Here is a 27,735-nt window from a genome sequence, read left to right as displayed (position 1 = left end):
GAAGGGGCAATTCATTAGTGACCAGGGCTGGCTTCAAGGGTAGGCATCGCCAGGCGCCTGCTGAGGGCCTGGCCGTGCCAACATGCTCCTCCTCTTCCCTGTGGAAACCTGCTTGCCACCTGCCTCTTGCTCTGGCCCAGACAATGGCAGTGGCGAGAAGGAGCAGGAGATGTCACCGCCTGCTTGCTCACTGATTCTCTGCTAAGCAAGCAAGTGGTGGCGATGAGGGGGAGCAAAAGCAGCTGGTGACAGTGGCAGTGAGAAGGCAGACTCACGGGGGGGAGGAGGGATTAAGCCTGTCTTGCTGTATTGGCCCCAAGAGCGTAGCCAAGTCATTTGCAGTGTTAAAGGGGCCTAAGTTCCACAATCCCTGCTTAAGTTCCTTATTGGTGCAATTCCCTTGCTAGTAAGCCTCTGAGCATGTTGAGATGAGTCAAAAGGCCGATATCAAGATGTCCCTGGGAAGCGAAGCTGTGTGTTTATGCTAAGCACCACGTGGCTGTGCTGAGAACCAAACACCGCTAGCCTATGCTGGGAATGAACGCTAGGGGCGCTTGCTGCTGTCATGTTGCCTCATGGCTAACATGTATTGTATAAAACATACATGCACCCCATGGCTCTGGGTTCAGAGAATCTGTCTGATCCAACCATTGGGTATGCCCGTGTGCTGTAAGTTACTCAATAAAGTCTCCTTGTAAGTAAACCTTTGAATCTGATTTATCACTATCTTGGCACCTCTAACCTTAAGAGTTCAACGCCCGTGGCCAGGGCAACACACTTGCCCAAGGGCCCCCAAAAACCTGGAGCTGACACTGTTAGTAACACTACGACCATGCAGAACAGAAAGTATTTAAGACACAGAAGCCTCAAGGAGCAAGTGCCTAATTAAAGATGAAGGGGACCGTTGCTGAATGGGACGCACTGCTAGGTAAACCTTATAGAAAGATCTCAGCCACGGGGAAGAGCATCGCTAGATAATACTCTGCTATATGAAGTGACACATGGAACCACCTTTGGATTCCATTTCCAGCCAACTGCAGAAAAGCAGTGCCTCAGCAGCGCTAAAGAGCGTAGGTGTGGAAGAACGCATTCTCTTTAGAGCATAAATATGTGTCAATTACAGCAAAGAGCTTACTGTTGTAATATTCTTCTCTCCTTTCCCTTGGAGGAAAGGGCGAGCCAGCACTTTAAGATCAAGAACTTGGGCAGTCATCCGTTGAGCAAGAGGGCCAGCTGACAAGCTGAAATCACACTGGAATGAAGCTGCTAAGGCGGGAGCATCAGCCTTTGTCAAGTTGGCAACAAACACAATTTCTGGATCCGTGACCCGTGCGATCACTGCCATGTTAGGCCGAAGAGATTCATCTATAAAGATTTAAATTTAGTTTAATGTTGATTTTGCAGCCAGCCATCAAAACAGAGTCAAAATATACACCACAACATTTTTACAACAAACAGAATTGTATTTCAGAAAATATGCCCTAGTTTTGCACTCAGGTACACAAATGCAGCTGTACTGTATATGGAAATGTGCTGTGTGACCATACCTGGAATACTGTGCAGAGTTCTGGTCACTGCACCTAAAAAAAAGGATATTGTAGGGTTGGAAAAAGTGCAGAAAAGGGGCAGAAGCAACTCTCTTATGAGGAAAAGTTAGAACGTGTGGGATTGTTTCGCTCAGAAGAAAAGGTGAGCGAGGGAAGACATGATTATGAATGGTGTACAAATTTATAATTGGTGTAATTGGTGTACAAAATTATGAATGGTGTGGAGAAAGTGGATAGGGAGACATTTTTCTCCTTCTCATATAATCCTGGGGTCATCCCATGAAGCTGACCAGTAGGGGATTCAGGACAAACAAAAGGAAATACTTTGTCACAGAGAACATAGTCCCAGAAGTTGTAATCTTTCCTCACAGGATTTTCTCAAGCCTCTTGATAATTTTGGTTACCATTTTCTGCACTTTTTCCTACAGTATCGTTTTTGAGATGTGCTGACCAGAATTATATACAGTATCCCAGGTGTGGTTTCACTGAAAATGTATGTAAAGGAAGTATGATATTGGCAGTTTTATTTTCAGTTCCTTTTTTCATATGTGTTGTCTCTCCGTGTGCTGTCTTTTTATATGTTTTTATGTAAATGGTTTTACACTTTGTATAATGCATTTTTAATGGTTTAAAATCTTTGTAAACTGCCCAGAGAGCTTCAGCTACAGGGTGGTATAGAAATGTAATAAATAATAGTAATAAAATTTAATTATGCCCAATATAGAATCTGAGTTTATCACAGCAACCACACAGTGACCCAGTTCACACATAACAGCAATCATGGGTGAATTAACCTATGAATTGCCCAAATCTAGCAGGAGTGAGCGCACTGATTCTGGCGCGTTCCTCACTTCTGCTTTCCATTAATAACCTACAATCACCCCGTTCATAGATTGTTAGCATGAGATCCAAACCCAGAGTTAACCCAACAACAAATTGTAGGTCAACAAGCCTGTTGTTCCACCACCTATCCAACCTGAGGTTGCATTGCCATTTTCTCACTGAGGACACCATCCCAGAAGCTCCAGAGAACTGGCGGATGAAGCAGACTAGGCTGCTTTAACTGAAGAAGCTTCTCTCACGAACACTGGAGAGCCACCAGTGCCAGATCCAGGTTTTTAGGGGCCCTTGGGCAAGACACCCCCAATGGGCCCCCTCCCTCAGCGAGTCTACCTTCTCACCGCCATTTTCGTCAGCTGCTAGTGCTCCTCATCATTGCTACCTCTTGCTTGACAGGCAGGGAACCCGTGAGAAAGTTGGCAGTGGCATCTCCTGCTCCTCCTCCTCCTCGCTATTGCCACTGTTGCCTGGGCCAGAGTGAGGGGCAGGTGAACAAGCAGTTTGCAATGGTGTAGGGGAGGAGTAACTCGAGGGGGCTCTTGTCAGTGGGCCCCTACTGGTGTGTGGGCCCTCGGCATATGCCCAACCATTCCTTCCTTCGATGCTGGCCCTGCTAGTCACCCAGAATAAGCTGCAGCTCTATTTAAGGCTCAGTCTAGGGTTACCTGTTGCTGAAGCAACATTCAAGCCTTGCTCCTATGAGCCTCCAGATTGTGCTCCCCACAGAGCTGTCCAGGGTGCTATCTGCATCCTGAACTGCTGCCTTGCCTTGCTTTATATAAACTTACTTTGCTTTGCTTTACCGAACCTGGACTTTGCTTTGCCATGCCTTGCTTTGCCTGATCCTGCTTTGACTTTGACTTGCCGAACTCTGGACTTTACCCCGCTTTTCCTTGCCTGACTCTGCTTTGCAGAACACTGAACTCTTGCTGCAAACCCCGTGCTTGGGCCAGAACCCCCATGCACTGTGGCTATCACTTGGAACAGAACAAAGTCAAAGTAAGTGTTTGGTTTGTTGTCTTCGTTGTATTGCCCATAAAAGGAGATGAGTAGAACGCTGGCAGCATCTGAGAAACAATTATAGTTTTTTGCAAGCTTGCTTCAGAAAATGAATATATACTTCTCAAAAATGACACGATTGTACCACTTTGAACTGTATGCAATGGCTTGGATCTAAACTTTGTTGACTGGAAGGCTTCCCTGCAGCTCCCTAACCATCACACCCCAACCTCACACAAGGTGTCTCCGCCAGATTTTTGGTGATTCCCCACTCCTGCTCTGCCTCCCCTCATGCTGTTTAAGACAGTCTACTGACTGTCTGGAAAGGCTTTTCGTGGGGAGGGGGAACAGAAATAATCCTTCCGTGAGTGACCTTTTGCTTGCACAACTTTTGGATCAAAGCCAAAGGCTTAACTGTAGTATAATGAGCAGGGAAAAGAGAAAGAGAGGGGAAGTAGAAATTAAAGTGTTAAAATTCCCAGCAGTATTTTGTTTCTTCTTTCTTTTTTAACAGAGGACCCCACACTATATCACAAATTGCTTTTGAAATTCTGCCCACAGTTTGACTGATTTTCAAGAAGCATTACTGATACATCTCAATATTCCAAATTTAACACACGAACACCCTGGCCACAGCCCAACACAAATTTAGACTGAATTCCATGAGCCTAAACATGCTCAATTCTGCATGGGATTGTGGTCACTCTTATGACTTTATTATTTCAGTGATGGGACACCAGTAACAACTCTGAGAAGCTTTTTCTTTGCTGACCTTTCTCTGGCCTAGGCTTTCCATGGGTGGCATGCTTTAACTGAAACTGGGTAGATCCCTCAGCTGAGGTTGCTGGCATTGATTTAACAAAGAAATCTGCTACCGTCAATAGGAACTCCACACTGGCACACAAATAGAGTTTGTCCAGGATAGAAACAATTTCACTCCCACTTTTATCTTGCTTGTAGTTGATCTCAATCATGACACTATCAACATCACCATCTTTCTTATCTATCATTCTGAAAAATAAATGTATGGTCAAGCCATAAAAAGCTGAGGAACAGATAAGCAGGAGCAATTAATCTTTTACCTTCAAATTTTGCTATACATTGCAATCAAAACTTTTAATTAAGTGGTTCATAAAAATCATATATTAAAAAGTAGAATTTTACCTCTTCCCCAAAGAAGATGTAATCACCTGTCACTGTAAAGAACCTAAGAAGAGCCTTGCTGAATCAGATGGAAGGCCTATCTAGTCTGGCATTTCTGTTCACACAGTGGCCAAACAGCTGCCTATGGGAAGCCACAAGGAGGACATGACTGCCACAGCTTTCGTTCCTCAGCAACTGGAACAGAGGCATACTGCCTCCGATACTGGAAGTCATACATGGTCATCATGATAGTAGCCATTGATAGCCTTCTTCTCCATGAATTTTTCTAATCCCTTTTAAAGCCATCCATCCTGGTGGCCTTCACTACATCTTGAGGTAGAAAATTCCATAGTTTAACTATGCGCTGGGTGAAGAAGCCCTTCCTTTTATCTGTCCTGAATCTCCCACCACTCAGCTTCATGGGATGACTCCACTGGGTTCTAGTATTATAGAAGAGGGAGAAAAATGTTTCCCAATCCACACCATGCATAATTTTGTTCAGCTCTATCTTCTCTCCACGTACTCACCCTTTTTCTAACCTAAACATTCCCACACATTGTAATCTTTCCTCATAGAGGATGTGCTCCAGCCACTTGATAATTTCAGTTGCCCTTTTGTGCACATTTTCCTACAATATCCTTTTTGAGGTGGGGTGACCAGTATTCCAGGTATGGTCTCATCATAGATTTGTGCAAGGGCAGTATGATTTTGGCAGTTTTATTTTCAATTCTTTTTCTAATTATGCCCAACATGGAATTTGCATTTTTCACAGCAGCTGTGTCAGCATTCTCACTGAGCTATCCACCATGACCCCAAGATCCCGTTCCTGGTCAATTATCATCAGCTCAGATCCCAATGGTGTATTTGTGAATTTTGAATGTTTTGCCCCTGAATGTATCATTTTACATTTGCTGACACTGAAATGTATTTGCCATTTCAATGCCCATTGTCTCAGTCCAGAGAGATCTTTTTAGAGCGCTTCACAATCCCTTTTTGTTTTAACCACCCTAAATAATTTGGTGTCATCAACAAAGTTGGTCACCTCACTGCTCACTCCTAATTCCAGATCACTTATGAACGAGTTGAAAAACAGTGTTCCCACTACAGATCCTTGTGGGACCCCACATTTTGCATCCTTCCAGTGTGAAAATTAACCATTTATTCTTACTCTCTGCTTTCTGTTCTTTAACCAGTTTCCAATCCATAACAGGACCTCTCCTCTTATTCCATGACTGCAAGTTTGCTCAGGAGTCTTTGATGAGGGACTTTGTCAAAAGCCTTTCGGATGTCCAAGAAAACAACATGTACCAGATCTTTCCTGTCCACAAGTTTATCGACACTCTCAAAGAACTCTAAAAGGTTAGTGAGACAGGACTTACCTTTCTGAAAGCCATGTTGATTATTTTTCAGCAGGGCTTGTCCTTCTATATGCTTACTAATTTTATCTTTAATAATAGTTTTTATCCATTTATCTGGAACAGCCATTCAGCTAACTGACCCGTAATTACCTGGATTCCCCCTTGGATCTCTTTTTAAAAACTGGTGTTTGCCACACTATAGCACAGAGGGCTGATCGCTCTCTACGTTAAAAGAAATAAAGTCAAAGATAACCCAACCTTTGCAGTTGTACTATAACTGAAGCAAAGTGCCAGTCCTCAACATTTCACTATTTCAAATACAGCTTCCTTTGTTTTCTGTAAAGGCAACAACTAACAGAACTGGCAATATCACAGACACCAAGGACCACTTGGCCCAGTCCTCAGCCAAAGGAGCAACAACTGTAGGAAGCTGGGAGCTGGCTTCCCCACACACTACCAGAGACAACACCCTGATGTTTTTAAACACTTTTTTATTCTGGCATTTACCAATTTATCTCCATCCTCTACCTTTACCATCCATTTCCTTCACTTGTGTGTCTAGTCTCATATACTATAAAGCCTGAGGGCAGGTCTGTTTTATTTCATGCACAGTATGTAGTTATGACAGGAGCTCTGAAAGTATTAACAATCATATCAGAATCTCTAGAACCCACTGGCAAAAAAGTGATTTTAAAAAATTGTAGCAAGATAGCTAACCTTGGAGTTGCTTTCTGAATCCCTTCTCTCAGATCGTCCAGTGTACATGTTTTCAACTTAGTATTAATATCTATAGAGCCATCTGAAAACATTTGCCCTGATGACGTCATAAGATGCAGCCTGAGTTCTCCAAGACGTAAATGTTTATTGTGAAATGAAAGCTGAGATTTCTACAATATATAAAAATAGCTGTGAGTGCCAGTGCAAAGGAATTGTTTGCAGAGCCTGGAAGACATGGAAGTGCATCAACTACCTCGGTTTTTATGATCTAGCTGAGCACAGAAATAGAATAGGAGAACATAAGTTCTACTAAAACAATGTTTTTCAGTTTGCAAAAGAAAAAAAATATCTAGTCACAAGCACACCTGAGATTTAATATTGCAGTGCTCATCATAAATGGGAAACACCAAAATTAGATGGGTAAGCCTGATTCAGTCTCTTGAGTATATAATTCTCTCAATTTCTGATGTTCTGGCATGAGTGCCAATGCGTATGTTGCCAAAATGGCGCCACCCACACACAAGAGGGAGTTATCACCAGGCTTAGCAAAGCCCAGAGGTTTGCAGAAGTACAAAAAAATAAATAAAAAAATCTGGTGAAATCCCCCGAAAGCAAACTTACTCCCCACCCTGGCGAAAACGCAACTGTGCACATGTGCGGTGCATGCCTGACTCATCCAGTCTTCTGCCATTAAATAAACAGAACAAAAAACATCAGAACCAGGGTTCATGCTCCTGACTAAGTGAGCTGGGAGGAGGAAACATGACTGGGGGAGAGAAGTGAACAAACAGTGAAGAGATGCAAGATGGAGGGGCTAGAACAAGAAGAGGAGGGATGATGAATGCAGAAAATGGAATGGAAATGGAGAAACATGAACAAATGATATAAAAACAAGAGACACTATGGGGAAGAGATCAACAATCAGTGAAGAGGAGTGAACGGAAGGGGAAGAGGGTGGACAACTGACAGAGCAGAGAAGCAGAAGAAGGAGAGGGGATAAAGAATAGGGAGAGAGGAAGAGGAATGACATGGGTTGAAGGGAAGCGAGAGACAGAAATGTGGGGCTGTGTAGGGCACTAAACTCGGCAATCAATCTGCTCAACATTTTTTGCAGACCCCACATGCTAGATAAGAATGATTTTGTCTTAAAATAAAATGACGTAATCCAACACTAGGTTTATCTAATTCACTCTACATTTAGCTGATTCAAAAGAAAATATTTTCCACATCAGGATGTCACAAACCTGATCAACATCAGTGTTGTAGAGAACAATGGAAAGTGATTCAAAGTTAAAGTGAAACATAAGGGTCACATTTTCCTTAGACTGAGTTTCATCACAAACATCTTTCTCTCCTGAAGTGATAAGAGTACCTGAAATAGTTAGAAATAAAAAATGTACTTGTGAGGCTACAGCAATTTGGTATCTGAAGATCAATGCTGCCAACTGTGTTTGTTCCCCTTTAATAATTTCATCTGAATAAAGAATTGTAAAATGTTCAGAATATTTGAAGCCATGGAACACAATGGAAATTTGGGAGAACGTTGAAATATATGCCATACTTCCTTCCTTATCAAAGCTAAACTTACGTTACTGCTTTAACAATATAAAACACATTGTTTATAATTTAGCATATTAAATTGCACTATTCGGCATATTTAGGAAAAGTACAGAACTATCCTATGCATGTTTACTCAGTAGTAAGACCCACTCTGATTAGCTGACCTTACTCCCATGCACTTAATGGGCACTTTTCAAAATCCCAAATGTGCCCACAAAGTTTGGAGACCCCCGCCTTAGTCTGAGCAGGTAAATTTGCAAATATGCCCAAAACAGAGAGAGCAATGTAAATTGCTGCATCCTATGCTACCCAAGCACATGTACCTTGGTTTTTGCCATCTGAGAAGTAGGGAAAATAAATGCTGAAAATAGACGTTGAAAATAGAAACCACATATTTTGTAGCAAAGAAAACAGAGTGGCAGAAGTGTGTTATTTGCACAGAAATAGTCTCATACAGTCACAATATTATTTATAACACTTAAAATATTGAGCTCTTCAATAGTGTATTAGAAACACACAATAAACATAGCCTTGAAAATGCCAGCATCACAAGTCTCTACTCAGTTTCTGAAAGATGAGTAACTTCTGATTCTAGATTTAAGCCTTCATTGTTATCTTCATGGACTTCAGAAAACTTGAGGTTTGCATGGATTGAAACAAACCTTGTCTTAGAAACCACTTCAGTCATTCCAAAAGAGAAAATATTTTAAAGAAGTTGAAAAATTGAGAGAAAGAAGCCCTTAAAAAAGCGAGGGAAACTTTTCCTCTGATTTTTCCCAATTTTTTTCCCAGGGCGTCACATCTCTGTTTTACCTTGCTTGTGATAATGGCCAAATAAAATGATTTATCATAGCATGATTTACAATCAAATTAGATCAACTTTGGGGAGAAAAGTACCTTCATCAAGATCAGCATTGGTTTCACTTTTGCCCTTTCTGGACTTCTGAGTTTCTGGTAAGGTTGACTGAGTAACCCTCGAATCTGTGTCAGCTTCACCAAGATTTTCCAGCAAAATTTTCATGAGCAGCGTTAAGTCATCTTGACAAAGAGAGATCTGTAAAGTATTCAATCCACTATTTACTTTGAGGAAGCCCATTTTCAAAGAAATAAAGATGCAGAGTGGACTGCAACTCCCGTCTTCACAACCACCCTCAACAAACACTGGTCTAATTCAGAGTGGCAGAGCACAGTTTCCTGCAGTTACTTATTAGACTCCTCAAAACGTTAGTCGCAGAAGCAGGCAAACTCTCCATGCAAAATATCCCAGAGATGAGTTCACATGTCAAGGCTGCACGTGTCATGTATTAACAAGTGATCACTGATGTCGTATTTGGAAGGAATTCCTGGGATCACAGCAGTTGGGGAAGGAGCTGCTATGATCACAGGAACTGTTCCTGGTTTTACATATTTGTCCTTGCAGACATATGTCCATGAACAGTCAGGACTGCTTCCATATAAGCAAAACATCCTATGAGAAACAGCCTTCACTGGTAAGTAGAAATAAGCCTAGCTACAAAACAAATTCCTGAGCACACAAAAGCTTCTTTCATGGGTTTATCTCTATATGAACATGGATCTATCAGGACTTCCCATGACCTTACCTGCATAGTCTTTAAGTCTCCTTCAACTTCAATCCCTGGGATTTGTGGATACCACGCTGCTGCTAAATTTCTCTGGACTGACAACAGCAGATTTACTGGCTGCAAAATTTCAATGTCTGGCTGAGAGCCACTGGCTAATACGGTCCTACAAAACAAAGGTTGAGAGATTATGGCGAATGAGCAATACACAAATGAAGGTGCTCCATATCGAATCAGACCCATCTCGTCTAGTACTACATCCTCTAACTGGCAGCAGCTCTGCAAGGCCCAACTCGGGCATCTTCCCCCAGCTCTGTGACATCCTTTCAACTTGAGATGCCAGGGCTTGAAGCTGGGGCTTCCTGCAGTAAAGTATATGCTCCATCATGGAGCTAGGGCTTCCCTCCCGAATCTGTTAATAAGCAACGGTATGTTATGGAGGACCCTAGAACCTACAAGGATATGAAACACTGTATCACTTATACCAGATATCTACATCATCCTTATTTTTTTATTATTTCTTCACATCAGGAAGATTTCAGTCAAACCCATCTGCCGCATCCTGTTTGACCACCCACAGAAATTTGTCCTACGTTCCAATCTGGAGTCAGCTGTCCTGAGGAAAGACAAAGTACATTAAGTGTGCCCCAAACCCTTCCTAAGAGCCCTGAAGGCACTGTGTCACAAAAAACAACAAACTATTTGCATGAGCATATACCTATTCTAAAAAGGAGCCATTCTTGGGAATTCGCAAACTATAATCCTGTCTCCGTGCTGCTGACACAGAGCCAAGCCTGTCATTTTGAAAGAATATTTTTGCCTCTCCTTGGTAATTTTTGTGACAGGCCAAATCCACACACCACAAGCATAGAATCATAGAGTAGGGTTGGGAGGGGCCTATAAGACATCGAGTCCAGCCCCCTGCTCAATGCAGGAATCCAAGCCAGAGCATCCCTGACAGGTGGCTGTCCAGCCTCATCTTGAATGCCTCCAGGGTGGGAGAGCCCACCGCCTCCCTAGGTCATTGGTTCCATTGTTGTACTGCTCTGACAGTCAGGAAGTTTTTCCTGAGTTTCAGCCGGAATCTGGCTTCCTGTAACTTGAGCCCATTATTCCGTGTCCTGCATTCTGGGATGATCAAGCCTCAGCTAAAAGCTAAGAAGATTCTTTTACTGCTAAGAGCTTTTCTAAACAAATATTCAGAGATTGTAAGACAGAATTTCACCAAGCAACTGTATATATAATGACAGGCTTCGGATGATCATGGGGGTAAAAGAAGCCATCATGGCTTCTCCCCACACCCCCATGACCATCATTTGTGTAATTCCCCGCAATGCAGCACAGGTTGGCATGTTGTCCGAACCTGGCGTGCTTCATCCCCTCCCTACAACCCACGACTTGCAGTAGAGGTTGTAGGGTACAAAGCCACTCCCACTGCACCCCACGCGAGGTTTGGATGACATGCCAACCCATGCTGTATCATGGAGAATGACACAAATGATGGTTGCACATGCAGCACGCATGGGGAGTGAAGCCACGATGGCTTCTTTTACCCTCGTGATTGTCCGAACACACTCCGTATCTGGAAAGCAGGTGGTATCCTTATAGGAAATCAGCAACATATAAATCAACTGATAAATAACTTAAGGTACTTAAGGCAGTATCCAATGGTAGTCCTACGTAGACTAGGCCCATTCACTTCAATGGGTCTACTCTGTGAAGGAGAACCACTGGATACTCCCCTTTGTCCATTTCCCACCCAATATTATTCTAACCTATTTTCCTCTAAAGGAAAGCTCTCTCTGTAGGAAGAAGGAAAGATATATCATTCAGAACAGCAGAGCAGTTGCTTTATGTTTCAATGTTCCAGTTTATTTATGAGCAAATGAAAAATGAACCCGTTGGTTTGATGTTAGATTCCCAACACACACTTAGGACAACACTTTTACTTATGCTGAGAGAACAAATAAAACTCGAACTAAACTAGCATGAAAACTTAAAAGAACCCATCATGGGGCAGCAGTCTCCCCTTCCGTCTCTCCTAGTTAAAGTGAGTGACCAAACGTTGTCGGCCAGCTGCCAATGCGACACCAAATGGGCAATGCCCCTTGGTACGGCTCTTCAGCAGCCACCTTGAGCAGCAGCCTTGTTCATGCATGCAGGGGAATGATGGAAGGTCCGCAGGCAAGCCTTTGCTAGCGAGGAACAGCAGCAGCCACCCTTCTCCCAGTGGCAAGACCCCTACTGACTTGATCACTGAGAACTTGCAGGGCCTCCGCTCTGCAGCAGTTCCCCATTACACACCCTGGTGTCCCACAGCACGCCAGCAAAACCCATCGCTGGCACTGAGCCTTGAGGGCTAAATGCATTCCCTAGCACATTGCTTTAACCATTTTATTGTTTTAGATTTTAACTGGTTTTAGCTTGTTCAATAGTTTAATATGTTTTTAGGTGTTAAATTATTTATTGTTTTATATTGTTGACATTGATTTTATCTGTATGCCGCCCTAAGATCTTAATGATATAGGGAGGGATGGAAATGTTTTAAATAAATAAATAAATAAATTTCCATAATTGTTTTCCTAAAACCAAGGATTATACTCAAGTGGGAAGAGAGGGAGAGAGAGAGAGAGAAATGCTTATACCTTGATATCTTTAAATGAGTTAGCTGTACATCCATTTTGTCTATCACTGGAGGATTAGAAGATTCTTCTCTAGGGACCAGACTAAATTCATTCCGGACTGTGATTAAACCAAGATCTGCTACCAATACATTGTAAGACACCGACGACTGAGGAATTACTATGACTGGAGCTTTCAGGTTGATGTCCATTGAAAGGCGGAAGCTCTTTTGCGCAAAATCCTTCATGCTGGAAGCAGCCTTTTCTGCAGCTTGGACTGTGGCAGCACTCAGGGCTTCTTTTGCAGTTTGGAAGTTATTTAGGAAGTTCTATGGAAAGGCAGAACAGTTAGTGTCATAAATTAACGGCAATCAAAGCAGCAAGGTAAAGGACAGACCTACCTGGTCAGGCTGTAGTCAGCCCCAAACAACTACAGGTTGCCTACAGGATGTTTTTGCAAGATGCAGCAGCTAACGACCTGCTCCCTGTTTTTTGTTTTTTGGTGGCAGGTCAAAGATTCATGTGCCTGAAATCTAAACTTCAAGTCCAAATTCAAACTCCAGCTTTTGCCAGGTGTATGACATCATCACCACCACCACAAAAGGGAAGAAGCAGGACTTGGAACTTTGCTCAGGCAGGGATGCAAAAGAATGGTACAAGTTCTGCATAACCAAAGGGGCTTTGGACTTGCGTTTCTCAGGCTTGATCTGAAAAAGCATCCCTCCATTTGGGAACAGTTAAAAAAATACAAATAAAATGCAACCGAAGTGAGAGATTAATGAGATTAATACTATCGCTTACCAGTAGTGACATGAAGAATGTATGCAGATAAACGATTTGAATGCAGCCCACCTTCAGGGACATTTTACCATCTACCTTGGACATATCCGTATAAGCTCCTCCCTCTGTAGCGTCTGGATAAAGCGACATTGCAAACCGGAAGACCTCATCCCCCACTATCGAGACACTCTGCAAAGATCACATTCATCATAATGATGTCCTTGTACACTTCTCTTCTCATATTATAAACTATTTTATTCTGCCCTTCGGCCAAAGAAGACTCCCAGTGTGGCTTACAAAGATCAGTTATACATCAATCCCTGCCCTCAGGTTTACAATAAGAAATGACACAAAAGGGAAAGGGGTTGGTAGGGAGGTGGAAGAAAGCAAACTCAGGCACCCGTTCTTAGTTACAAGTATTTTCTTTTTCGCAGAGAGGGGCAAAGCGAGCCCCTGCAATGACTCCTTCCCTGGGCGCAGGAGGGGCTCTCCCCCTTGCCAGGGTGCTCTTCCTGGGGGGCCAGGGGTGCAGCCTCCCAGGGGGCCCAGATGCCCTGGCCAACAGCAGATGCCAGAGCCGGCTGCCCTTCAGCTCTGGGGTACACCTTTCACATCTTGCACAATATTCATTTTCAGCTCATTCAGAAATTATTCCATCAGCTCATAACAGATAGCTTAGAAATAGGAGGAGCTTCAAAGGATGTTATGAGCGAGTCCCTCAACAAGTAAAAGAAGTGCCTTATCCATAAACAGAACCTACATCCTGGTCAAACACAGTCAAGCCAAGCTCCTGTCTTTCTCTCTTTTCTGCAACTGCTACACTCAAAGCACATTCACAACAGATACAATCATGACCACTGTACTAATCATACAGCACGTGAGTGAATTTCTGAATGAAAGCAAGCCACCGCTGGTGTCTTGTGAACACTCCCAACCCGTTCCCCAGTGCAGCTTCTCCCTCCTGGCAAGCAGAAGGCAGGGCAAAGCATGGGGAAGCATGCTAGGCTGAGCCCCTTACTTCATATACATAGAATCATAGAATAGTAGGGTGGGAGGGGGCCTACAAGGCCATCGAGTCCAGCCCCCTGCTCAATGCAGGAATCCAAGTCAGAGCATCCCTGACAGATGGCTGTCCAGCCTCGTCTTGAATGCCTCCAGTGTGGGAGAGCCCACCACCTCCCCAGGTAATGGGCTCCATTGTTGTATTGCTCTAACAGTCAGGACGTTTTTCCTGATGTTCAGCCGGACTCTGGCTTCCTGTTCACGTTCATCAGGAGCTGCGGCTGCTTTTAATTCGGCTTCTATTGGCTTTCTTGAACCTGTCCATGAGGCACACAGGGCTCACAAGCTACAGTTCGCAATCCCATTTCTTATAGTCACCTTTTTATGAACTGTCTTTGGATCAACGTTTGTTACTATGACGTCCCGAAGCCTGGCAAAAACCTCTGTCTGCTTTGCCTTTGTAAAAACAGATGTCTCCATACCTGACCAGGATAGGGGGAAAGCAAAGGGGAAAAATTCAGCATTTCAGTACAAAGCAGTAGTTTGATAAACAGCAGGATACAATAGGTTTTCCTAAAGCATGCCTAGCTCTTCCATAGTTAGCAGTCCTCTCTTGCTACTTCAGGCTGTGGCTATTTGGCCTAGTGAGTGGACTAGGAGCATTTCATCCTATAGCAGTCACAAAGCTACGGTGCTGTGGATCTGTTCAGCAGCTGAATAAGGGCCACTGTGAGGAGCCCTGTGTAAGCCGCTCTGCACTAACCTATTAGGTTAACCATTAATTGGCCCCTATTTCAGGAGGTATTTTGATCCCACCTGTCCAATTGCTCAAAGTGGGTTACACTTCACAAAAAAACTAATAAACGTTATTTATATTACTTATACCATTTCAAATGACAGAAATCCATTTACCTTGTACTCGGATATCAGCGATGTTACCCTTCTGATCACAAACCAATATGTTGAAGGCATTCAGTTTGGCAGTGAGCTTCAAGTCAAACACGTTGTCCTGGGCTGCAGCAGCAGGAACTGTGGAACAGAAAGACAGCAGTAAGAATGCAAACTCTAAGAGAGCATTAGTTACACTCACTTTGCAAAAAATGCACACACTTGCCCCACAGTTTTATATGGGAATGACTCAAAGCCAGCATTTGTTTCCCCTTCCAAGCCATGGATCTTGTGTTGCATTCCTCTAAACGTCTGTCGCAAGGTGGAGAGCATTCCTTCGCACCAGCTGGGCTAACCAATAGTCCTGGCACAGCCACCACCCAGGGCCCATTCAGATGTAAGGAACTTCATGAACTATACTTTGTTAAGCTACGCCTATGAATAAGCCCTTCGGGGAGGGGCCATAGCTCAGAAGTAGAGCACATGTTTTGCCTGTAGGTCACAGGTTCAATCCTTACCGGCATCTCCAGGTAGGGCTGAGAAAGAATCCTGCCTGAAACTCTGGAGAGCCCTTGCTGCCAGTCAGTGTAGACAATACTGGGCTAGATGGACCCAGGGTCTGACTCCGTGTAAGGCAGCTTCCGATGTTCCTAAGCTGATAATCAGTGTCGGACCTGTGAGCTCCCCCTCCCCCCTGCCATGCACAGGCCTCAGTACTTTTAGCCTAGTCTCTGAATATTCCTTTAATCCTTAACAATACAGTCCCAAAATCCTCAGCTGGACATAAAGTAGTGAGAGGGAGTGATTGAAGAGGAAAAGTGGCAGGTGTGTAAATGGTAAGCACCACCATTCTATCTGCTGCTTCTCCCGCACAAATCCCTCACCTCTTCCCAACTCTTTGGCTGACCCTACACACAGCAGTTATGCCGTTATCATACCGTTATCATAACTATTGGTACACATGACACCAGTGGGCACCAAAAGTTATGATAATGGTATGACAATGGTATAACTGCTATGTGTAGATTCAGCCTTTGTGATTTTCATCATCTTACAACGTTGTGTCGGCACCATTCTTTATGCATCTTGTCCCCTTCCTGTATTACTTCCACTGCTAAGTCATGTGAAGCAATCAGCAAAGTATACATTAATGCATCTCCGCTGCCCTTCATTATCAAAAAGCATACAGAGGTAGGACCTACACCATCATACCTGGTTTTGCAAGAGCAGTTTTGGGCTCCTCTGTTAGCAGTTTTACACCAGGTTCCTTATCAGCAGTCGTAAGACCACTTGAGGCATACGTGAAAAAGTTCATGATGGAAAGCAAGGCTTCTGTGTGTAGCAATAGGTCTAATGAAGAAAAGGATACCTAAGAAAGAGAAAATATGTCAGTGTCTCATTTGAGAGCATGTTTTTAGATCTTCTCTTATAAGAAACTGGCCGTTAACTTAGGTAGGATAAATTGAACTTTCTTTGCTTCCGTCTCACAAAAAACATACACATATAAATCTACTTAAGGCTTGATCCAAGTGCCTTTGATTAATACTGGTTACAAAAATGCACCATGCTCCTGTGACAGCTAACGCGGCAAGACATTTTCATACTTACATTTAATGCTTGCTTCGTACTTCTGTAAATCTTTTCAAAATGTGGTCCATCTTCATCAGCCTAAGCAAAGAATCAAGGTTTCAGATGACTGCATGTGCTCAAGCAATGTCAAGCAATGGATATGTTCAAGCAGAAAGTGCTCTGTGCCTAATTTTATAGGTAGCTGTAGGCACATAACAGACAGCGTATCAAACCATCCCCTCCATAGAAATGCCATACAGATGGCTGAGCTATGTACCATTTAACTGCTAAGGCCAGGGGGCAAGAACGGATACAGAAATTTAGCTTTTTGTGTGTATCCAGGATGAAAGCAGTGAATCATCTTCAGAAAAAAAAATCAAATCTTTGCCTGTTCACTTGATTGCAAAAACTAAAGATAGTCTTTTAGTTTCCCACAGACAGCTGGCTGGCCACTGTGTGAACAGAAGGCTGGATGAGATGGACCCTTGGTCTAATCCAGCATGATTCTTCTTATGTTCGTATGTTTTCTCCTTGCCCCTCCCATTCTCCACATACACACATTGCTGAATCAGACCAGGCCCAACGCTGGCCAGCCAAACACAGAAATGCGTATCACCCAAATTAATACGTAAGTTTCTTTCAGAGACCTCAGTCTTATTACCAAGAGCAGCTGATTTACGACACTTGACTTACACAATCCCACAGTGAGTTAGCGTAGACAATATATACAGAGAAAAAAGTAACCTTTATAAATTCCATCTTTAAAAGATGCTCGCCAGATTCATCTGAAGAACTAATAATATTCAGTGGATCTCCTTTGGAATCTGTGGATAAAATACAATTCATATTTACAGAGTTCTGAGCCATTTACATCACTATATTCATTTTGCAAGCATTAATGCAGCAAACATTGTAATTCTTCAGTGATGTAATGCTTCTTGAAGTGATGGTTTGTAGAACTTAAGAAACTCAAAACATGCTTACAGGATAGGCAAACAGACCTAACAAGTTAGATAAGCTACCCTTCTATAAGAAAGGATAAAAGTGATTGTTCCTGGCATTAAAGATGTACGTCTCAAAAATCATTCTTTCAGCAACAAATATCTAGTTGTTATAGTAGCTCATTTCTTGGCCCTGTTTTTTATTCTCTGTTATAACCAGTGCTCTGTTTTGGAAACATGTGTATGTGAGTGCATGTGCTTGAGCATGCACACACATGCCCCATATCATTTGCATTTAAAGTGCAAATGCTGTGTGTGCAAAAGGTCTCAGAATTTATCTGGAATCCAGATAGGGTGAGGAAAGGTTCCAGTTTGAAACCCTGCAGATCCACTGCCAGTCCATAAACAACACTGTGCTACATGAACCAACGACCTGATTCAGTATAAGACAGCTTCCTATGTTCCCAAGTCTATAAATTAGTGAGCTTAATTAGTGAGGAACTACTGCATCTGGGAAGGAAGGATAGCCCTACTAGGAAAGCCTGAACACCATCAGTTTAAAGTGTGAAAGCTCTAAGACAGCCTTCCCCAAGCTGGTGCCCTCCAGATGCTTCAGATTCCACCAGCGCCAGCTAGCATGGCCAATGGTCAGGAATGCTGGAGTTGTAGTCCAAAACATCTGGAGGGTACTAGGTCTGTGAGCATGGCACACTGGCCAGTTCCTGTGGGAAGCACACCCATGAACTGTACCCAAGGATCACAGGCTTAGAGTATAAGAAAGAGCTGCTTTATAGACCCATTTTCGCTTTTCGTCACAAGTTTTCCCAAATGTATTTTCTTCAAACAAAGAGAAAAACCATACTATTACAACAGCTGAAAAGATGGATGAAGCTTATGGCACACTGATGACTGAGAGAGGTCCTGGCAAACTACCTTTACAGTTAACACACTCAAACACCACTGCAAATAATATGATGGATACAGAATCAAATGTTACAACACAGAAATTGGACATGTCAGAAAACTGAATGTGTAGGTTAATACTGTCATATAAAGAACTTGTCTGCATCATCTGCATCATCTTGTTTAGCCAAATGCTATATTGAGCATGACTTACCAGTGAATTCAAGACACTTCATTTCAATTTTTTTAAGATATGCTTTAGCTGTCATATCGTGAGTTTTAATTCTGCTTTCTGTTCCAAGCTGCAGCACTGTTAACATATGCAAGGGGAAGCTTTGTTTCTCAACCTGTTTCATTAACGTTACTACAACCTAAAGAGAAAAAAGGATATATTTTTAAAACTGCATTATAATTAGGATGCATAAGAATTTTGTTTCAGTTCAGAAATCACTCAAGAATGCCCCATTCGCACTCCCAAACACAAACACAAATGGGAGCACATGTCCTCCAAAAATTGCATTTCTGTTTGCAAAGTGTGTACTTGAAAATGCACAGCTTTCTCTAAATGCTTTTCCTATTCAAGCAAACTGATAAAACAGGTTGCAAACAAGAAAGGGAACAAGCCGAACCCAGCTTTGAAGTAAAGTTCAGAGAAAGTCAGTGAGCTCAAGCATCCCCGTTTCTCTCATCCCTAATTATTAGTCATAAAGATTCAACAGATCAGTCGTATGTGGTTCAGACTTCCTCATCTCTATATTTTCCATGATATTCCATTTTGCCAAGCCATCTCCAAGTAGCAAATTATATTTCTCTGGATCTTAGGTTACGCCTTATTTGCAAAAGCTCTTGTTTCAGGTCTAGTGGATACCACAATGTCTCTCTAATAAAAGTTTGTCTAACTCAGCAAATTGTTGGAGGTGTAAAACAGCTAGTGCTTCTTTTGACCATATGTTTTGGAACTGCCCAATAGTCACCTCCTTTTGGGAGGAAGTTATTATGCGGATAAACTTTGTATTAGAACACATCTATGTTTAATCACTGGCATCTCCAGGCAGGGCTGGGAAAGACCCCTGAGTGAAAGCCTGGAAAATTACTCCCAGGCAGCACAGTCAGTCCTCAGCTAGATGGATCAATGGTCTCAGTATAAGGCAGCTTCCTATGTTCTCCATTAAACAAAATGCAGTTCCCATTGATGTCTGTGCTCAGAGAAACCTCGGTTTGTTCAAACTATGGTTTGAGAACAAGCCAGAATCTGAAAACATGTTTGATCCTCTCTTGCTCTCACCAACCGCTGTTTCACAAACCAAACGTTTCCTGAGTTCAGACATCGTTGGGAACTGTGGTTTGCTTAAAAGCAAAAGTGAAAGCATTCCACCTTGCAGGTGAAAAAAAGGAGGGCAGAGGGGAGGGCAGAGCACAAGAGCCCAAAGCTCACCACGGTTCATTCATGCAGTGGGAAATGATGGTTTCCTATTACATCTGACCCAGGCCTTAGTCTAAACCTATATATTGCTCTAAAAGTGTGTTATCATCTCTCCAAAACTGTGTATTTTACATGGCTAGGAGGGCCTCTCTTGGAGGTTGTTTTTTTAACCTGATGAGAAGGATTAAAATCTAACACAAATACATAAAATTGTTGTTGTTGTTCAGTCGTTAAGTCGTGTCTGACTCTTCGTGACCCCATGGACCATAGCACGCCAGGCTTTCCTGTCCTCCTCTCTCTGCCCGAGTGTGCTCAAGTTCATCTTCATTGCATTGGTGATGCTATCTAGCCATCTCATCCTCTGCCGTCCCTTTCTCCTTTTGCCTTCAGTCTTTCCCAGCATCAGGGTCTTTTCCAGGGAGTTTTCTCTTTGCATTAGGTGGCCAAAATATTTCAGCTTCAGCTTCAGTATCTGTCCTTCCAATGAGCAATCAGGGTTGATTTCCTTTAGGATTGACTGATTGGACCTCCTTGCAGTCCAGGGGACTCGTAAGAGTCTTCTCCAGCACCACAGTTCGAAGGCATCAACTCTTCGGCACTCAGCCTTCCTTAGAGTCCAGGTCTCACAGCCATACGTTGCTACTGGGAAAACCATAGCTTTGATTATATGAATCTTTGTCAGCAAGGTGATGTCTCTGCTTCTTACTATGCTGTCTAGGTTTGCCATAGCTTTCCTCCCCAGGAGCAAGCGTCTTTTAATTTCATGGCTACAGTCACCGTCTGCGGTGATCTTGGAGCCCAAGAAAATAAAATCTGTCACTGCTTCCATTTCTTCCCCTTCTATATGCCAGGAAGTGATGGGGCCACATGCCATGATCTTCGTTTTTTTAATGTTGAGTTTCAAACCAGCTTTTGCACTCTCCTCTTTCACCCTCAACAAGAGGCTCTTGAGATCCTCTTCACTTTCTGCCATTAGGGTGGTATCATCTGTGTATCTGAGGTTGTTGATAATTCTCCTGGCAATCTTAATTCCAACCTGTGATTCATCCAACCTGGCGTTTCTCATGATGTACTCTGCATATAAATTAAATAAGTAGGGTGACAATATACAGCCTTGTCGTACTCCTTTCCCAATTTTGAACCAATCAGTTGTTCCATGTCTGGTTCTTACTGTTGCTTCTTGTCCCTCATACAGGTTTCTCAGGAGACAGGTAAGGTGGTCTGCTACTCCCATCTCTTTCAGAATTTGCCACAGTTTGCTGTGATCCACACAATCAAAGGCTTTAGCGTAGTCAATGAAGCAGAAATAGATGTTTTTCTGGAATTCTCTTGCTTTCTCCATGATCCAGCGAATGTTGGCGATTTGATCTCTAGTTCCTCTGCCTCTTCGAAACCCAGCTTGTACTTCCGGTAGTTCTCGGTTCGCATACTGCTGAAGCCTAGCTTGTAGGATTTTGTGCATCACCTTGCTGGCATGTGAAATGAGCGCAATTGTGCGGTAGTTTGAACACTCTTTGGCGTTACCCTTCTTTGGAATTGGAATGTAAACTGACCTTTTCCAGTCTTGTGGCCACTGTTGAGTGTTCCAGATTTGTTGGCATATTGAATGCAGCACTTTAACAGCATCATCTTTTAGGATTTTAAATAGCTCGGCTGGAATACTGTCATCTCTGCTAGCTTTGTTGTTACTAATGCTTCCTAAGGCCCACTTGACTTCACTCTCTAGGATGTCCGGCTCAAGTTCAGTGAGCGCACTATCATGGCTATCAGGGACATTCAGATCTTTCCTGTATAGTTCTTCTGTGTATTCTTGCCACCTCTTCTTAATCTCATCTGCTTCTGTTAGGCCCCTGCCTTCTTTGTCCTTTATCATGCCCGTCTTTGCACAAAACGTTCCCTTGAGATCTCCAATTTTCTTGAAGAGATCTCTAGTCTTTCCCATTCTGTTGTTTTCCTCGATTTCTTTGCATTGTTCATTTAAGAAGGCCTTCTTGTCTCTCCTTGCTGTTCTCTGGAACTCTGCATTCAGTTGGATATATCTTCCCCTTTCTCCCTTGCTTTTCGCTTCCCTTCTTTCCTCAGCTACTTGTAAAGCCTCATCAGACAGCCACTTTGCTTTCTTGCATTTCTTTTTCTTTGGGATGGATTGAGTTGCTACCTCCTGAACAATGTTATGGACCTCTGTCCATAGTTCCTCAGGCACTCTGTCTATCCGGTCTAATCCCTGAAATCTATTCCTCACCTCCACTGTATATTCATCAGGGATATGATTTAGGTTATACCTGAATGGTTTAGTGGTTTTCCCGACGTTCTTCAATTTCAGCTGAAATTTTGCAAGAAGCAGCTCATGATCTGAGCCACAGTCAGCTCCAGGTCTTGTTTTTACTGTCTGTATGGAGCTTCTCCACCTTTGGCTGCAAAGGACATAATCAATCTGATTTCGATATTGACCATCTGGTGATGTCCATGTATAGAGTCGCCTCTTGTGCTGTTGGAAAAGAGTGTTTGCTACGACCAGCGTGTTCTCTTGGCAAAACTCTATTAGCCTTTGTCCTGCTTCATTTTGTACACCAAGGCCATGCTTGCCTGTTATCCCAGTGATTTCTTGACTTCCTACTTTAGCATTCCAATCCCCTATGATGAAGAGGACATCTTTTTTTGGTGTTAGTTCTAGAAGGTGTTGTAGGTCTTCATAGAACCGATCAACCTCAGCTTCTCCGGCCTCAGTGGTTGGGGCATAGACTTGAATTACTGTGATGTTGAATGGTTTGCCTTGGATTCCTACTGAGATCATTCTATCGTTTTTGAGACTGTACCCCAGTACTGCCTTTCCCTCCCTTTTGTGGACTATGAGTGCTACTCCATTTCTTCTCAGGGATTCTTGCCCACAGTAGTAGATATGATGGTCACCTGAATTAAATTCGCCGATGCTTGTCCATTTTAGTTCGCTGATTCCCAAGATGTTGATGTTCAATCTTGCCATCTCATGTTTGACCACCTCCAGCTTACCTTGATTCACTGATCTTACACTCCAGGTTCCTAAACAATATTGTTCTTTACAGCATCGGACTTTCTTTTCACCACCAGACACATCCACAGCTGAGTGTCCTTTCGGGTTTGGCCCAGCCGCTTCACTCTTTCTGGCGCTACTTGGAAATGCCCTCTGCTCTTCCCCAGTAGTATATTGGACACCTTCCAACCTGAGGGGCTCACCTTCCGGCGTCATCTCTTGTAGCCTTGTGATACGTTCCATGGGGCTTTCTTGGCAAGAATACTGGAGTGGGTTGCCATTTCCTTCTCCAGTGGACCACATTTTGTCAGAACTCTCTGCCATGACCTGTCCGTCATGGGTGGCCCTGCACGGCATAGCTTATGGCTTCACTGAGTTACGCAAGCCCCTTCGCCACAACAAGGCAGTGATCCATGAAGGGGAAATACATAAAATAACCATCAACATTTAGGTTTACAGAGACAAATAAGATTTCATACCCTTTTGATTTCAAAGTTAAGCAGCATATTGGTAATGTCTTCCTTTAAGACTTCTTTTGATGTGCCCAGTAAGTTACCTTTCTGAACTCCCAGTGGCACTGCCATTTCTTTTGTATCACCTGCAAATTATAAAGACAGAAGAGATCCACTTGGGAAAAAACATGCTTAGGGTTCTTTTGCAAAACACTTAATTCTCCTTTAACGCAATTCTTTATCAGTTGTATTAGATGGCCTGCACTGGTAAAAGTATTATGCTTGGTATTTTTGCATTGAGAGAAAGCCTACTCAGATGTAACATTTCCTCCTGCAAAATAATTGTCAGTATTTATTATTCCATAAGAAAAACGATTCAAAACACAATGTCATCCATTTGGATTTATTTACTTTTTAAAGAGAGGGACATCAACTACTTTCCCTATTGATTTTCAGATAGACTTTGATTAAAATGTTTCTAATAAAGGTAACTAAGGTACAAACTTTAGTTACCCAGGGAAAGAGAAAACCAAAAATTCCTGTTCAGCAGCTAAAGTAGCCCTTACTTCACCTTCACAATATCCTTTGGTGCTGCCTAAATAAATAAAAAAGACTCACGCTTAAACCTAACAAGAAAATTAGTCCAATCCACTTTTCACAAGAAGAAACATCCCAAAGGAAAATTCTGTCTACAAAGGAATGGGAAAACACACACATTTTAGCTTGAAGACATGACAGATATCAACTTCTTACCTTCAATTTGTATAGTTGGCTTTGCGCCACTTGTATTTTCATCTGCTTCAGCAAGGTTTTCTGTCACTACTTTAAGCAGAACATTCAAGTCCTCTTGATTTAGGATAATCTAAAGAGTTGCATATAAAATCAGATTATCTCTCTTCAAATTTGACAGCTTCTATCAAAATGGTCAACCACCAGTGAAAGGGACCATTCCTATATTAGCACATCAACAAAAGGGGGTTATTCACCTGTAACATCTGCCTTTACTGATACGTTGTCCCACAGTCATACTTTTAAAACATATAATGGCTTTACCAATTCACCACATAACTGTCAGCAGCAAAGCATATGGCTTGTAGCTGAAAAGGCCAGGGAAGCCTTGCACTTAAAAATATGGAGTGTATAACAAAGTCAGACACATATTTACTGGGGATAAGAGAAAAAGATACATTTGGCACATATGGTGCCTTTGGCATTATATTTTGGAAGCCATTTACAAGCCACAGAAATCTTGAGTATATTTGTAGATGTAGTAGGACAGAATGGTGATTCTGTAGGTGTACCATGTTCCCCCTGCTTCCCAACAGTCTTCCTACCTGAGCTGGCTGGGGTGATCTCAGGTGTGGTGTTGGAGTCTCCAAGACCAATGATACTGGATGACTTCAACAACCATGCACAGGCCACTTTGGGGGGAGTGGCTCAGGTCTTCATAGCCTCCATGCTCATAGCATGGAGGCTCTGCTATATTTGGTACATGGGGCTGTACCAAATGATACATTGCTGGGAATTGCTGGGAAGGCTACCGAGAAATTGCTAACCTCCCTATCTCAAAGCAATATGACATATCTTCTTATAAAATGCAAAGTGAAGAACTGAAAATGTTTAATGATACATCATTAACAATTTGAAGAAAAAATATGGCTGTATTAAAGAGAAGTAACTCAAGCAGGTCTGCAATGAATTCTGGGTAACTGATGTCAAAAACGAATGCAAGATGATCTAGGTAATATCTGAGGAGGATGGTGAGTTAAAGCCCATCACTCAAGGTCAAAGAGTTATTTGAGGGATGATGAGCTGTAAAACTTAATTTGGTGTCAAAAGTTTATCAGAGGAGTGTTGGAATGTAAAATTTTATTATTTTATTACTCCATCAAGAATGTACTTAAGAGTTTCTGCTTATCAATTAATTTTTGATAATTAATGAGCAATAAATATTGTATACTGTATAAACATTATACAATCTGATATACAGAAGTCTAGAAATGTTAAGTAGGAAATTCTGAGTGAGGAGTTTTCTCAAAGATACAATTCAGCCTGAAAGATATATGTTTAAGCCACTTTTTGTGTTTTAACCTCATAGGAATTTTTGAGGAGTTAATACTGTGAGCCCAATTTACGGGACAGTAGATAACTAAGAATGAAGTAGTACTGTAGAAAGTGTATAAATATGTTCTGATGTTGTGAGTGTATCTTCTTTACCTTCTAGGAGTTCACCAGGCCTGTTGATCTGTCAGTTGAACAACCTATTCAGAGCTGGATGAGACACGTGGTATTTAAGATGAAAGCTCTCCTTCTAGACTGTTAAGACTTGGAATCTTTTAAAGTAGGAAATTATTAGGAAATACCATCTCCTTTTAAACTATTAATGTCTTGAAATCTTACACATTTCTTATTACTAAGAAATATTATTTATTTTACATATGCTGTATTTTGGTATCATTTTATTGAGAACTTTTTATTTTTAATAAAAAATGAAAAATGGATCTGAAGATTTTTCCCTTACTACTTCTTGTTAGTACAAAACCTGAAACTGTCTCCGGCGTGCCATGCGTTTTAAGTAATCAGCAATAGATAACCAGCAGCTAAAGATTTCCTAAATCCTGGAACTACAGGCTGATAATACTAATCAAAGTAAACTTCATTAACAGCCATTCATCTAGGAAGACACTCTAGACTTGGTTTTTTCTTCTGGCCAGGAAGAGGGAATCTGGGTATGGAGGGGACTGCATGGTCCCATTTACTCTCAGACTGGCATCCAGGATCCTGTTATTGAGGGACACACAGCTCCATACTTTACGGGCCTTTTCAAACACTTGAGGAGAAAAAGCACACAAGAGTTTGGTTAAGTGCCGTTTAGACGGCGATCCAAGATTTCTTCATGCATGTGGATTATTCTCTTTTTCTATTCCCCAATCAGCAGCCCCAGCATAGTACGTGATAAGAAGTGCTTTTTTAAATGCGGTGGTGGTAGGTGAGTGGGTAAGAAAAGCAGCTGAGGGATCCTGCATGTCAGGTCTTGCTGCATGTATATATGTTTCTGCATCTTTCCTTACATCCCTGCCTTAGCCCTAACATTCTCTGAAAAGGTCTGCCATCATAGAAACCAGCGTGCAAGTGCACCTTTGAAACAGAAATTAACTTACATTCATTGAATCAAGATGCCCTTTGATTTCCATCACTGGTATTTTGTGATACCATGTTCCTGCCAGGTTGCGATTCACAGACAGGTTCAGATTAAGAGGATGGAGAATTTGGATATCAGGCTGTGAAAAACCTGGCTGCAAGATCGTCCTAAGTAAAAATGAACAGCATGACTGTACAGCCCAAAACAGCACTCTGACCATTTCAATCATCCTGTAAACAAAAAAGCCTAATTCACCTCGACATCTTAAGCCGTGTCAACTGTACATCCATTTGATCCATGACTGGAGGTAGTGCACAGTCCTCAGCCAGCACCAAACTGAATTTGTTTTGTATCTTGATTAATCCAAGGTCTATTACTACTGCGTTCAAGGAAACCGAAGACTGAGGGATGAGGATAACGGGAGCCTTAAGGTGAATATCCAGGGAAAGACGGAAGGTCCTCTGTGCCAGGTCTCTCACGCTCGTTGCAGCCTTTTCTGCCGCCTGCACTGTAGCGGCACTCAAGGCCTCTTTGGCAATTTGGAAGCTATTCAGAAAATTCTGCAATAAAATGAGAGTTGAGGGGGAAAGAGTCGTAATTACTTCTTCAGTGTTACCTATTATTTATTAGTTACATTTGTATCCTGCCTTTCCGTCAAATGCTGCTTAAGGTGGCTAGAGAATGAAATTGTATTTAATATTACTTAAACTTTCTCCTTTTAGCAATATGAGACAATCAGATGAGTTCAGCAGAGATCCTGGGTTCTCACACCCAGAAGTCTTTAGCGAACACGGAGTTCTGGTATTAGCCACAAAAGATGGCATAACATCAGTGATGATTGTAAGAAACAAACAAAGAGCATGGCCAAGAGAGAACAGCAATGGATGTAAAGGCAGCAAATTAATCCAAATCAGCTCTGGAAATCTTTCCTACCAGGGAGAGGCAACTAGTCAAGGGAAATGGTGCATCCATCTACACATTTATCAGTCAAAGAGATGACTGTAAGAAGTTTCTGTATATACATAGCTGGGTCCTAGGCCTGGCTATGAACACTTTTAGAATATCAAAACATTTGCTCTCAGGTTTTGAGAAGAGGCATAGAAAGAAAAATAGTAGGTAAGATTTCATACTGAATTTTCTCCATCGGTCCTCTATGAGATGGGATCAGGCCTAATCCAATTAGTATGAGAGGCCTATTTTACCCATTTTTAGCACGCAAGGAAATCCAAGGCTATTTCAGAACCTAATGACAAAATAGCT

General features: G+C 42.3%; 1 protein-coding gene across 1 annotated transcript in view; it reads right to left on the bottom strand.

Annotated features, from left to right (window-relative positions):
* The window catches only part of VPS13C (vacuolar protein sorting 13 homolog C), a 133,203-nt gene that overhangs the window by 44,397 nt on the left and 61,071 nt on the right, over positions 1–27,735 (bottom strand). The window contains exons 33-50 of the mRNA XM_084816676.1: positions 26,731–27,035; positions 26,495–26,642; positions 24,087–24,195; positions 23,361–23,479; positions 18,663–18,819; positions 17,349–17,428; positions 16,644–16,703; positions 16,248–16,404; positions 15,060–15,176; positions 14,526–14,629; positions 13,167–13,334; positions 12,390–12,694; positions 9,766–9,910; positions 9,062–9,218; positions 7,849–7,976; positions 6,605–6,774; positions 4,159–4,397; positions 1,136–1,365 (exon numbers count right to left, since the gene is read on the bottom strand). Coding sequence (XP_084672802.1) covers positions 1,136–1,365; positions 4,159–4,397; positions 6,605–6,774; positions 7,849–7,976; positions 9,062–9,218; positions 9,766–9,910; positions 12,390–12,694; positions 13,167–13,334; positions 14,526–14,629; positions 15,060–15,176; positions 16,248–16,404; positions 16,644–16,703; positions 17,349–17,428; positions 18,663–18,819; positions 23,361–23,479; positions 24,087–24,195; positions 26,495–26,642; positions 26,731–27,035 — 2,898 coding nt within the window. The remainder of the gene's footprint in view (positions 1–1,135; positions 1,366–4,158; positions 4,398–6,604; positions 6,775–7,848; positions 7,977–9,061; positions 9,219–9,765; positions 9,911–12,389; positions 12,695–13,166; positions 13,335–14,525; positions 14,630–15,059; positions 15,177–16,247; positions 16,405–16,643; positions 16,704–17,348; positions 17,429–18,662; positions 18,820–23,360; positions 23,480–24,086; positions 24,196–26,494; positions 26,643–26,730; positions 27,036–27,735) is intronic.

The sequence above is a fragment of the Heloderma suspectum genome, chromosome 11, assembly GCF_057233095.1.
Source record: "Heloderma suspectum isolate Gila_16-S chromosome 11, 16-S_ref, whole genome shotgun sequence".
NCBI lineage: Eukaryota > Metazoa > Chordata > Lepidosauria > Squamata > Helodermatidae > Heloderma > Heloderma suspectum.
This window is presented reverse-complemented; position numbering and strand designations above follow the sequence as displayed.